At 46.3% G+C, this 12,656-nt stretch overlaps 1 protein-coding gene across 1 annotated transcript; it reads right to left on the bottom strand.

Moving 5' to 3' along the window:
• On the bottom strand, positions 1-12,196 carry LOC119661233 (protein arginine N-methyltransferase 5-like). The gene is made up of 6 exons (XM_038070462.1): positions 11,685-12,196; positions 11,094-11,547; positions 1,162-1,312; positions 938-1,100; positions 371-870; positions 1-265 (listed from the first exon to the last, which is right to left on the bottom strand). Exons 1-6 carry the CDS (start codon positions 12,097-12,099, stop codon positions 110-112), a joined length of 1,839 nt encoding a protein of 612 aa, XP_037926390.1. The 5' UTR covers positions 12,100-12,196; the 3' UTR covers positions 1-109.
• Between the last annotated feature and the right edge of the window lie 460 nt (positions 12,197-12,656).

Below are 12,656 nucleotides of genomic sequence, written 5' to 3'. Positions count from 1 at the left end.
CATAGAGCAATTTACAGATAATAAAAACCTCACATACTAATTCAGGCTTAATAAAAAGATATTTCCAATTCGTTACATTTCATTACTTCAATCCTATTTCCATTCTACTTCACCTTTTATCGGCAGACCACCAAAGTCCTTGGAAATTTTGAATTGTGCAAAGAATCGGACGATTTATAATCCATTCATACCACATTTTCGTGTCAGTAGCGCATCTCCAGAAATTAAGTTCTATAGTATCTGAGGACTTAACATACTGTGGTATCTGTAAGATTGAAACAGCGATAGTATTAGCGGCAGTAGGGGAATTCAAGTCCACCTTTATTTGCAGACAAGGATAACAGATAATGACAATTTCCACACTACTTACATCTATTGGAAAGTAATATGGACTCCAGGACATCAATCCAGTTGTAAATGTTTTCGGCAAGATACTAATCATTTCGCCTTCCCACAGGATGCATTCAAAATAACCAATAAATCCGTGCAACACGCAATTTTGCTCTGCTTTGAATAGTAGACGTTTGTGTTGTTCATATTCCACAGAGTCAACTGCTGGACTAGGAAAACTGAACTCAAAAACAGGTTCCGGTTCAGCAATGTTGTACACCTCGTAAGGACTTCCAACGTATATTGACCAACCTTGTTTGGCTGCTTTGTAATGGTGCAATGTCGTCATGACAGGATTCAGATACGACGTAATTTTGCTAGGAATGTAAATAGCATTCGGTTTTGCATATTTCTGAGTTGGGTATATGCATTCAGGATAAAGGCAATCGTCTCCGAAAGCTCCTAAAAGATCGGAGACAATCAGGTCTATCTGCTCCGGTGGCATGTAATCACGGATGTCTCCGAGGACTATGTCGATGTCTGAAAAATATTGAGTTTTGCGCTATAATTTTCATGATTGAAGTTTCTGTGTTTTTATTCATATTACCAAGATCAGGCCATAATTCCTTTTTAAGAGCCCGCAGGTGAAATACAGCGTTTTCGTTCCTTTCAACAAGGTAGAGTTTACATTGCCTTGCGGTTAGACGCTTGGCATTGATGACTGCTCTTACTAAAGCTCCTCGTCCTGCTCCTACTATTAGAATAGCAACCTATGTTACAAAACACGGATCTTTATCTTCAACTTTTCAATTTCGAAGAAATAGTAGGTACCCTGGAGTCCTGGGGTTTCGAAAGCATCGCAAAAGAAATTGCATTTTGATAGGATCGGTACTTGACGGGATCATCTTCCATTTTAGAGTAGATTGCATTTGAAATTTCATCTCTGATGGGTTGACAGGCTCTCACCAATTCATCGTAGTTCCTGAAAAGCACACATTCTGTTAATAGGAACGCCTATGTGTTGTACCTGCATCGATGCTTTCTTTAATGGGATCTGGCTGATAAATCGGTGGAAAAAGTCTAGTCGATCCCCAGAGCAATTAGTTCCAAGCCAAGGAGAGATGGGTACTTCCAATCTGAATGACCTGAGGCCAACGCAAAGCTTCAGGCTATCCTTCTTTAAAAAGGCTCCTGGACGGAATCTTCTGGTAAAACCTTGGAACTGCTGGTTCAGACGCGCTTTCCCGACAGCGAGGAGGACTAAGAGTCAGAGCCTTGGTTGAAGGATTTGCGGCCACCCCAGCCGTGCGAGACTATCAAATCGGTAATTACCCAGGATAAGATCGGCTGGACTCTAAACAGCTTCTCCGCGTATAAATCTCTGGCCGGATGGCATAATGCCAATCATGCTACAGGAACTGTATCCCTTTAGGGTACATACCACAGTCGTGGAGACAGGCACAAGTGGTTTTCATACTGAAAGTGGGCAGGTGCATCCATGAGCCCGCGAAGGACATCCGATCAATCAGCCCCACCTTTTTCGTGTTGAAAACCCTAGAGTGCGTTCTAGAGATCAACTTAAGGGCCATTATGGAGACAACGCTTCTCTCTAAGTTCCAGCAGGCCTACCTTAAAGGCAAATCCAGAGAAACTGCTCTTCAGGAGGTAATTGGCACGGTTGAGCGGTCAGTGCAGTACAAGCAGCTGCCTTCTTGAATATGGAGAGAGCATTCAACAACGTTAGTACCAACGCGACCAAGGAAGCCTTGACCAGTATTGGATTGGAGGGGAATCTTATGCATTGGATTATATCCATGTTAAGTACCAGAATAATCCAGTCGGAACTGGGAGCCAATCACTTGACTAGAGCTGTGAACAGAGACACGTCCCAGGGTGGTGCCCTCTCTCGAGTGCTCTGGTTAATAGTGATGAACAAAATTTTACGAATATTGGATAGCAGCGGGGCGTATGCCGACAACTTGGTGATATTAGTGTCAGGGATGTTTCCGTTTATCATCAGGGAAGGAGCGTTGCAAAGAATGTGTCTGCAGGCAAGATGCGGACTGGGTTTAAACACAACCAAAACAGAACTGATCCCATTTACCACCAAGCCAAGGGTACCTGAACAGAGCCACGCCCCAGGATGGCGCCACCTCTCCGGTGCTCTGGTTAATAGTGATAAACAAAATTTTACCACAGCAGCGAGGTGACGATAGTGGCGTATGCCGGCAACCTGGTGACATCATGGAAGGAGTGTTGCGGAATCGTGTGCCTGTGACCGCAAGATGCGGACTCGGCATACCCCAACTAAAACGGAACTGATGCTATTTCCCACCAAGACGAGGGCATCTGAGTTCCACCTACCACGGTTGATTGGACATAGATTGGTTTTTTCTCCAATGTAAAGCATCTGGGTGTAATTCTGGATCCAAAACTAAATTGGAGATTGAACTTAGAACTGTTGTCTCCGGCCGAGGTAGGTTCTGTTGATGTTTACCGCTACGATGCGTTCAATCCTGACGTGCTGCTCTATTGTATGGCAGCAGGCTTTGACCAAAAAGTACAATAGAACGAAGCTTAATAGGATTCAAAGAACCACGTGTGCAGGTGCTACTGGGGCTTTGCAGTCATGCCCGGCAGATGCTCTCAATATACTCCTGCATCTCCTTCCACTAGACTTCCACATTAAATACGTTGGAGCGTGCAGTGCCGTCAAACTACATGAGTCTGGATGATGGACAGCGAAGCTCTATGATCACTGTAACATCCTAGACGAAGTACCTCGGGAAATTTGGTCATTCCCCCGGGCTATGGACACGCGAACTGAACTTCAGGAGAAACTTTGCTGTGGATTTTCCAACCAGGGCATAGTGGAAGACCGGCGGCTTGTTGTAACGTTACGACACAGGGGAACCTTCTTGGAAGTGTGGCTGGGCCAACCTACTAAGGCAGGCAAACCAACGGAGATAGCTCCCCATGTCACAAAATGCATCGGCAAGGCATGTGACGCATCCATGCCTAGGAAGTGGTCATTCCCTAGTAGAAGACCCAACTAGTGGTGGAATAGTGAATTTGCCAGCCTTCGATCAGCCTACCACCGAGCCAGACGAACGATTTAGAGGGAGGTAGGAAGGAGTGATTAGGGACAAAAAGAGCATGCTTACGCAAAAACCTCAAGCTTCCCATGCGGCGAAGCAAAATGGATTGTTTTATGGAGCTCTGGTCGAAAACGGATGCAACACGGTCTCAGATTGAATTTAAACAAAACTGAATTTTTGACGACCGATCCCCATGAAACAGGCACAATCACTGTCAGCGGCAGTGATCTGCCCAGAACTGAGCGATTTAAATACCTCGGGTCAACGCTATCAGCCAATGGAAAGCTGCGTTATGAAATTGCTTCACGCATTAACGCAACCTGGATGAAGTGGCGTTCCACAACTGGTGTCCTTTGTGATCGATGTATCAACGAATGTCTCAAATCTAAAATTTACCGCAATGTCGTCCGTCCAGTCGCTCTCTATGGTTCTGAGTGTTGGCCGACCATAAAAGACAATGAACGGCGTCTTGCGGTAATGGAAACGAAGATGCTACGTTGGACTAGTGGCGCCACACGTTTAGATCACATCCGAAATGAGGATATCCGCGATCGTTATGGGGTTGCACCGATCTTGGAAAAGTTGCGAGAGAGGCGTCTTCGATGGTATGGTCACGCAATTCGTGCAAACGAGAATTCACTTGCAAAGATTGGTCTGAACATCGAAGTCGATGGTAAACGACCAAAAGGCAGACCTAAACAACGGTGGCTTGATACGCTGGATTGGGATTTGAAAGCCTCGAGATTGCACCCAGATCAGGCATTCGATAGAGCCAAATGGCGAAGCCGATCACGACGAGCCGACCCCGCTTGTGAACGGGACAAAGGCTGAAGAAAAAGAAGATGGGACAGTTGAGAGGACGGTCATCCCCAGAGATCACGTGCCCTACTCTCTTATTGGAAATTATCCAGGGGTTATTTCTCCAGTAAGAGAGAGGCACTATACATTTCAGCAGTCTCCGAATGTGACGGCAATTCCTGCAGTGAGCACGGTCGAGCTATTGGAGATCTGCAGCAGAATAGGTGATAACAAAACTCCGAACCTGGATGGTAAACCAAAAAGAGTCCCCTTAAGTTCGCCGTAAAATCCAGACCGGATATATTTGGTGAATTGTTCGAAGCGTGCATGTCCGAGGGTGTATTCCTTACAACATGGAAACAGCAAAACCTGTTACTGCTGCCTAAGGCTGGTAATCCTCCAGGTGAATCAGAGAATAATGCCAAACCTGGGACCATTAATTATAATCCCTCTCAGTTTCTGACGGGGCATGGGGATATCGCCAGTACCTCTTCAGGTTCAATTAGACAATTCGCCCAATTGCCCAATTTACCAGGGAGTCCCCGATGACCCACAGCACATATTCTTCCACTGTCCGAGATTCAGGGACGAGAGGAGAAACTTAGAGGAAACTTTAGGTGAAGTACTGATACTGGAAAATGTAGTGAGGAAAATGCTAATATCGCATGGGGATTGGGCTGCGATCAACTCCATGGTCGCATCAATTCAAAACAAATTGCAAAAAACGGAAGAGGTGAGGAAGGCGCGGTTACGATTGTCGCGCATAGAGGAGTAGAGAAATAGCTCAAGTGAGCTCACTCCGCCCCGTGGTGTAATACCTTATGGTTGTTCCACGGGGTAGGGTAAGGAGTCGGGTGTGGATTTAGTGGGTAGAAAATCTACACTCTGATTGGTTCAGGCCAGAGTCTTTCGAAAATTTCCACTTTCTTACTACTCCGATACTGCGTAATTGACGCTTGTTTTTGAATGTCTGCATGGCGCCTGTTTTTGAATGTCTCTACTTTCCTCCTTTGAGATGTATGCGGCATAGTTCCAATTTTCAATAAAGGTTCGAACCCCGGGCCTTGAGAGACTGAATACACTCGGCTCGTATAACAAGGTCTGGATACTTTGGGTTCCAGGCCATGCTGGGTTGGAAGGCAATGAGGCAGCGGATGAACTAGCCAAGAAGGGAGCAGGGATGCCTTTACACGGGCCTGAACCCTTCTGTGGAATCGGAAACGGTTTCATGGCTATCAATCTAAGAAACGAAGAGGAACGGTTGAGGGAACTATACTGGGCGGGGCTACCAGGGATGGAGCAGTCCAGGGTGCTTATTGGGGGATACGAACCCATGCGTACAAAGGATTGCTTAAACCTCACCAAAAAGAACCTTCGAATCATAGTGGGAATTCTCACTGGTCATTGTCGGCTGAACTATCACCTAGGGAAGCTAGGGATAACTACGGACACTGCCTGCAGGTTTTGTGAGGAGGAGAGCGAAACCTCTATGCACGTCCTGGGACAGTGTCCGGCACTTGTGCAAAGTAGGTCGATACATCTGGGAGAACACTTAATACCAGATTCAAAACTGAAACATCTGGAAGTGGGGAACATACTAAAGTTCCTATCGGTTACAGGGCTGCTTGAGATACTATGATCAACAGGTACACTATAACCAGCAAAAGGGGCACAATAGTTCTTCAAGGACGCGGTGCGACTTTCCCTTAAGAAAATAATAATAATAACGTAACCATCCCATGGACAGAGTCACCGATATATGCGTTCAAAGTCCAAGGACCAAATATTAGAGGCGGTGCGAACTTTCGGAGTCCAATGGGACTCTAATTGTCATTTTAAATACACTCACGCAAATTGTGAAATAAATCCGCAAACAATGTCGCTATCTTGAGTTTGCTAGACGAAGCGTTTGCCATGCCTATTAGTTGCAGATTCAACGCGACAATAAGCCACGTCTTCATCCGTAATGATCGTTCGAAGAAACCAATCCAAGGGTCGTATTTGAGTCCATATCGGCTGATTAGCAGAACCGATAAGGCTTTTAAAGCTGCATACCTGTAGAGTACTAGCATATGGTGGCCAAAAATGATTGAGGTAAGCTGCCAAGAAACCCTCTCCTGCCCTGGAGGGGCTGGTGCAATTGCCCCCCATAAACTTGGTGCTAAACGGACGAGCTAGGTTGGCAACATATCAGTTTCAATTGGGTGGCTTGTATGTGCCTGCTGAGCAGAATCATCTAAGTGGTCACAAATGGAACCTTACGTCACTTAAAAGTGGAGACCACGATAATTATGGAAGTCTTGAACCATCGAAATATAATAATCTTAGTAGCCATATCCAGTGGATCTGAGACAGAAGACGGGACTAGGGCTGTGATATATGTAGTGAGGTATAGCAAATTGATACCACAGGATGGACGGCGGATTGAAACAGCCGAAAGCCTGAAACTATGTAAACTCAACATGAAGTCACCGGTAATTAATAAGCAGCCATTGTCATCTATGAAAATACCTATACACGGAGATCTTTAGTAAAGATCCAATATTTAAATTTTACAATGAAGAGAACCAAAGAACCTCCCACATCTTCCAGAGTGGAAACATACTACCTGAAGGAGGGTTCACCTGTAGAAATGCCCTTTGACATTTGCGAATGAAGTTTCACTACGCCCGAGGTCCCCCATGAGCCCCATGCGCGTGCTCACAAGAGAAGAAGAAAAAGTAAACGTTTTCTAGAAAGTACAATTTATTGTAAATATCTGTGTGTGAGATTTTTGGACATTGCCCAGCTCGGGCTATAAGAATGTAAGCGGGGCATCCGCTCAGGACGACTGATGAAACGAAAATAGGAAATGCTCGAGCTAGAAGACGACACGCGGCAACAACATTTGCTTGCGTGCGCGACGTGAAACTCGCTGCACATCTGATGACGTATGGTTCGGCAGGGGTGTCACACACCTAATGTATTATCTTTTTAGCCTGTTGACTAGGATTCGGATTTTGGTAGGATGCACAAATGTCGTGTTATTGACTACAGTATGGGTTCATATAATCCTACTCAAAATATCCTCATCTGTTTGTTTTGTCCACTAGAACAAACGTAGATGTTTGTTGCCAGCGAAATATGAGTTTATTTCTACACTAGCACTACAACGGTGAATACAGTGTTTTGTCTCCTTTATTTATTGCTGATTTTGAATAAGATAACTTCTAAGTGTTAATTAGTTAACTGAGAAAATTTGTAAAATGTTATAAGAACAATATATTAAATTTAAAATACAAAAAGCTAACAAAACTACGTGCACATCGCACGACAGCTGGAACTTTTTCACCGCCGGCTTTCCACTCCTGTGGCGAGTTCTAAAATGCGTGGAGAGTGCCGGTGCGCCATCTACTTGCTCGTATTCACAACATTCAAAATGAATTTCGAATGCCGCGAGTCCTGCTGCGCCACATCACTCCGCCCCCAGATGAAACCTAGGGAGTTTCAGCGACCGAACCCGGAAATGCGCTCCCCATCAGTCTGCGATGCGAACGCGGCGTTGCTAAGGGACGCACACGGGTTTCAGCCTGGACAGGGAGACCGCCTTTTTGCGTCCGCCGATCTCGAGCTGGAAGAAATGTTCTCCCCGCTCGAGAACGCGGTACGAGCCTTCATATGGAGGCTGCGGCGGCTTCCGGACGGTATCCGTCCTGACCAGGACGTGCGTGCACGTGTCCAGCTCCTTGGGCGGATAGGCAGGTATGAACGAGTGTGGCTTTGATGCGTCGGAGATTGTCCCTCAGCAGACACACCAACCCCGACTCGGTGAGACCCGATCTCTTGTCGAAGACCGGATCACTTGAGAGTCTTGGGTTCTCCCCGTATACCAGCTCTGCGGGGCTGACAGCAAATTCCTCTCGGCGGGTTGTACGTAGGCCGAGTAGGACGAGAGGCACGACTTGAGTCCCGGACGGATCGTCGTGTGCCATAATGGCGGCTTTCAGCGTTCGGTGCCAACGTTCTAGCATCCCATTGGATTGCGGGTGGTATGCAGTAGTCCGCTGGCGTTTAAAACCCAGGAGTTTGCCTAACTCCGAGAAAAGGGTGGACTCAAATTGCATTCCCTGGTCAGTGATGACCACTGCAGGGACGCCAAAGCGAGGTATCCACTCTCGACAGAGAGCTTCGGCACAAGATTGCGCCATAATGTCTTTCAGAGGTATTGCCTCAGGCCACCGTGTAAACTTGTCAATGATTGTGAGGCAATACTTGTAACCGTGCGAGTCTCGCAAAGCTCCTACTATGTCGAGGTGTAAGGTGTGGAACCGCTTGGTAGTGCGGGGCAACGAGCCCACTTCTTTCCTTACATGCCTGGAGACTTTACGCTTCTGGCATGCGATGCACTCTCTGGCCCAGGAGTTGACATCCTTGTTCATGGAGGGCCAGAAGAATTTCTCGATGACTGGCCGATTTGTTGTCCTAATGTCTGGATACGCTAAGTCGTGAACTGCGTGGAACACTTCTTTGCGAAAGGTGGCCGGAATGTATGGCCGAGGTCCCTTTTCCGAGTCTTCGCAGCAGAGAGAGAGGTTCGAGCCGAAGATTGGCAACTCCTGAAATTTGTATTTGGGGTTGGATTTGAGGCTCTGAAGTGCTGTGTCATCCTCCTGCGCCTTGGAGGAGGGGATGTTAACCTCGGAGAGACGAGACAAAGCGTCAGCAACTATGTTGTCCTTGCCGGACACGTGCTGCATGTCTCACGTAAACTGGCTTATAAAGCTCAGGTGCCGAAGCTGACGAAAGGACGCTATGTCGGGCTTTTGTTTCAAAGCATATGTGAGAGGCTTATGGTCCGTGAACACTGTGAACGGCCTACCTTCTAGGGAGAAGCGGAAGTATTTGATGCTCAAGTACCTGGTGAGCAGTTCGCGATCGTAGGTACAGTAGTTCCGTTGAGCGGGATTCAACTGCTTAGAGAAGAAGCCCAACGAATGCCAGACTTGATTCACCTTTTGATGAAGAGCAGCACCTACCGCGATGTTAGAAGCATCAACAAAAATGGCTAGGGGTGCATCTTGTAGAGGAAATGCCAAGGATGTAGCGTCGGCCAGTTGTTGACGGAATTGTCAAACGTGCGAATAGCCTCTTCAGACCACACCATCTCGCATGTGTCCTTAGCTTTGGGGCCAGACAAATACGCATTCAAAACGGACTGGTGTTGGGCGCCCTTGGGCAGGAAACGACAGTAGACGCTTAGCATGCCCAAGAACCTCCTCAACTCCTTCACTGTCTTTGGACGTGGGAAGCTTGTAATCGCTTGCACCTTGTCTGGGACGGGCTGTATTCCTTCAGGGGAAATGGAGTAGCCAAGGAATCTCACCTGTTTTTCAAAGAATTTGCATTTTTCAACGTTTAGGACTAAGCCGGCTTCAAGGAGACGTTGAAAAATGCACCCGAAATGGGCTAAGTGCTCAGACTCAGTGGAACAGGCGACCAAGACATCATTCAAATATACGAAACAGAAGTCAAGGTTTCGCAGGACCGAGTGGATGACCCTTTGAAAGGTTTGTGCCGCATTACACAATCCGAAAGTTATCCGGGTGAACTCGAATCTTTGGAATGTCTTCTGGAGCTACAGGGATTTGATGATAAGCCTAAGTTCAAGGTCGAAAACATACGGCAATTCGCGAGGTGATGCGCAAAGTCGTGGATGAGTGGAATTGGATATCGATCAGGAACAGTCTGTGCGTTTAGCCTCTTGTAATCCCCACAGGGGCGCCATTCGCCGTTTGGCTTAGGGACCATATGTAGTGGGGAAGACCAACAGCTGTTTGAGGGCCTGCAGATACCCTGTTGAACAAGTTGTTCAAATTCTTTTCGCACAATAGCCAGTTTCTGGGGTGGTAGAGGACGCACCTTCGAGAAAATCGGGGAACCAGTAGTGTTAATGTGGTGGTGCACATTGTGCTTCACTGGTTTTGAGAGACTACAATCGGTAGTAATCTGGCTGAACTTTTGGAGAAGTGCCCAAACACGAGAGTCGGTAATGTCTTCTAATAGAACGGAAAGATTATTGTCTGGGTAAGATGCCATTTGGCCCGACGAATTAAGGTTGGTCGTGGACTCTATAAGAGACTTGTTTTGCAAGTCCACCAGCAATCCACAGTGACACAAGAAGTCTGCGCCTAGTATGGGGAAGCTGACATCCGCCAGGATGAAACGCCACGAAAACGTCCTACCCAAGCCAAGACTCACGTCCACTTGCCTATATCCATAGGTGTTGAAGGGGGGGAACGAAGAAAGAAGAAGAAGAAGAAAGAAGAAACGAAACCTCCGCACCAGCATCCACGAGGTAGTTGCGCCTGTTGAGGGGGTCGAAAATAGTTAGGCGACGTGGCCCTGCATTCTGGGTGGCCGTGGCCAGGACCCCCCGCGGACCTAGTTTTTTGCGGTAAGCGCGAATTTACACGGGACCGTACATCTGGTCGCTTTATCACCGAATCTAAGATGGTACCAGCAAATGCCTTTGTCCGTAGGCTGTCCTTACGACCTGCTACCCGAACGCCCTTTTCGAGTAGCAGACCGCGAGCGAGCTCGTGATCTGGGGCCCGAACGCTGAGCGTCCAGCGCCGCCTGCATTTCGGCCACACTGGCTGTTAAGGCGGCTATCTCGTGCCTTAAGTCGCCCACCTCGTCCGAAGGCGGTTGAAGGGCCGCTATGGTCGGCCGTACGTGCACTTTGTGTTCATTCAAATATCATAATAATTATTTATTGAAATTGGGTAAATTAAATCAACCTGTGAGGTCCTTTAGACACACCAACCAATGGGTAGATTTTTTTCTTAAATATAGATAGGCAAAATGGAAAAAATGTCAAGAACTTACGCCGTCCTCAAAGTGTCAACCCGATGGGTGATTGTTAAAAATTTCACGACTTCTGGGAATTTTCGGATATCCAAATCATCGATATAAGCCGCTTTTATCATGAAATTCAGACTGTGCTTCTTCAGCAGTTCGAAAACTATTCGATAATCATCGGAAAGTACGTAGTAGCTGAGATCGTTTTTCATATACAAATATGAAGGCGTGATCAACGATCGAACAGGTTCACCCAACCACCTTCGTAGATTACTCCATGATGGGAATTCTTGAGGGGTTGCATTGATTTCCAGCGCAACACTTAGATGGATGGAAGGATCGCACGCCATTCTGAAGTTATTCCACCATGTCCATGTATCACTGCCACACATCCTTCCTGTATCCCCACCGCCGTCACCCATCCATTTTTGCTTTAAGGTAGCTGGGTCGACCAATGGTACTTCAACTATGATATTGGAGGCTGTGAATGGTCAGGGATTAAAAGCAATCTTGGGGGTCATTTGAGGAATAGATCATCATCGACATTCAGATTAATTCAAGGAGGGACTCCATGAGATTGCTGATGATCCATTCCGAAAATACCATTTCTCCTCTTACAATTTATAACTCTGCTTATAATTCGGGCCAAGTGAAGAACGTTTCCACTTTTCAACTTCACTAAAATGCTCCTGTAAGGACGAACATGCTGTGCATACTTCAGCTCTTGCTCCAACACCTTTTTACTATATTTTCGAACAGCATCGTCACTGGAATCGCAGTCCAATGCATCTGTAATTTTTGGAATAATGTTAACATTCCATCTTGATTGGCTCACGAGCATTGCAGGCCGGGTGAAAACTTTATGATCCTCGGATATTTTCTCGTTATCAAACTCTCGGGAAAATAAGGGGTTTGCAATGGGGGTAACAATGCCATCGAAGGTGTGTTTTTCTGCGTTTCGAATTGTTGTCTCCAAATTTGTTGGAAATTCGCCATACCAGAAGCACATGTACTCGGGGAGAATAACATTCATTTTGGTCTACCTGTGGAAAAGGACTTAATCAGAGAAAGAAAATTATAAAATTCGGAGCAATAAAAAAAACCTATGAAAGTGTAAAAATAAAATTGAAATTGACAAGTTGAAATGAAATGAAATTACATGTTTACTAGTTGAAAATGTTCTGCCATTTTTGATGTTCAACAAAGGAGTTTACAATGTCATTCGGTACAATAAGGCAATGTTACAGAAAAGTATTCAATGCATTCACACAAACACCGTGTGTTTTTAAGCCATCGGTGTAGAAGACTTCCGTATATCCCGCCACGCATTCCTCTGGGTCTTCCCAGTCCTCTCTACGCTTCAGGGTAACTACATATCTTCTACCAAACAGATGTATGGGGACACGAGAATCGGAAGGCATTGTAAGAACTGGATTTAGTCCTCCCAGTAACTTTTCCAATGCTCTGTGCCCCCCACATCCGTTGTTTTCCCATAGATCTAATCGAATTAGCCTATGAGCTGCTGTCATTGCAGTGCTTTGAATAAATATATCCAGGGGCTGCAAATTGAGTAGTGCATTCAGAGCTGCG

Source organism: Hermetia illucens, chromosome 1 (assembly GCF_905115235.1).
Source record: "Hermetia illucens chromosome 1, iHerIll2.2.curated.20191125, whole genome shotgun sequence".
Taxonomy (NCBI): Eukaryota; Metazoa; Arthropoda; class Insecta; order Diptera; family Stratiomyidae; genus Hermetia; species Hermetia illucens.
This window is presented reverse-complemented; position numbering and strand designations above follow the sequence as displayed.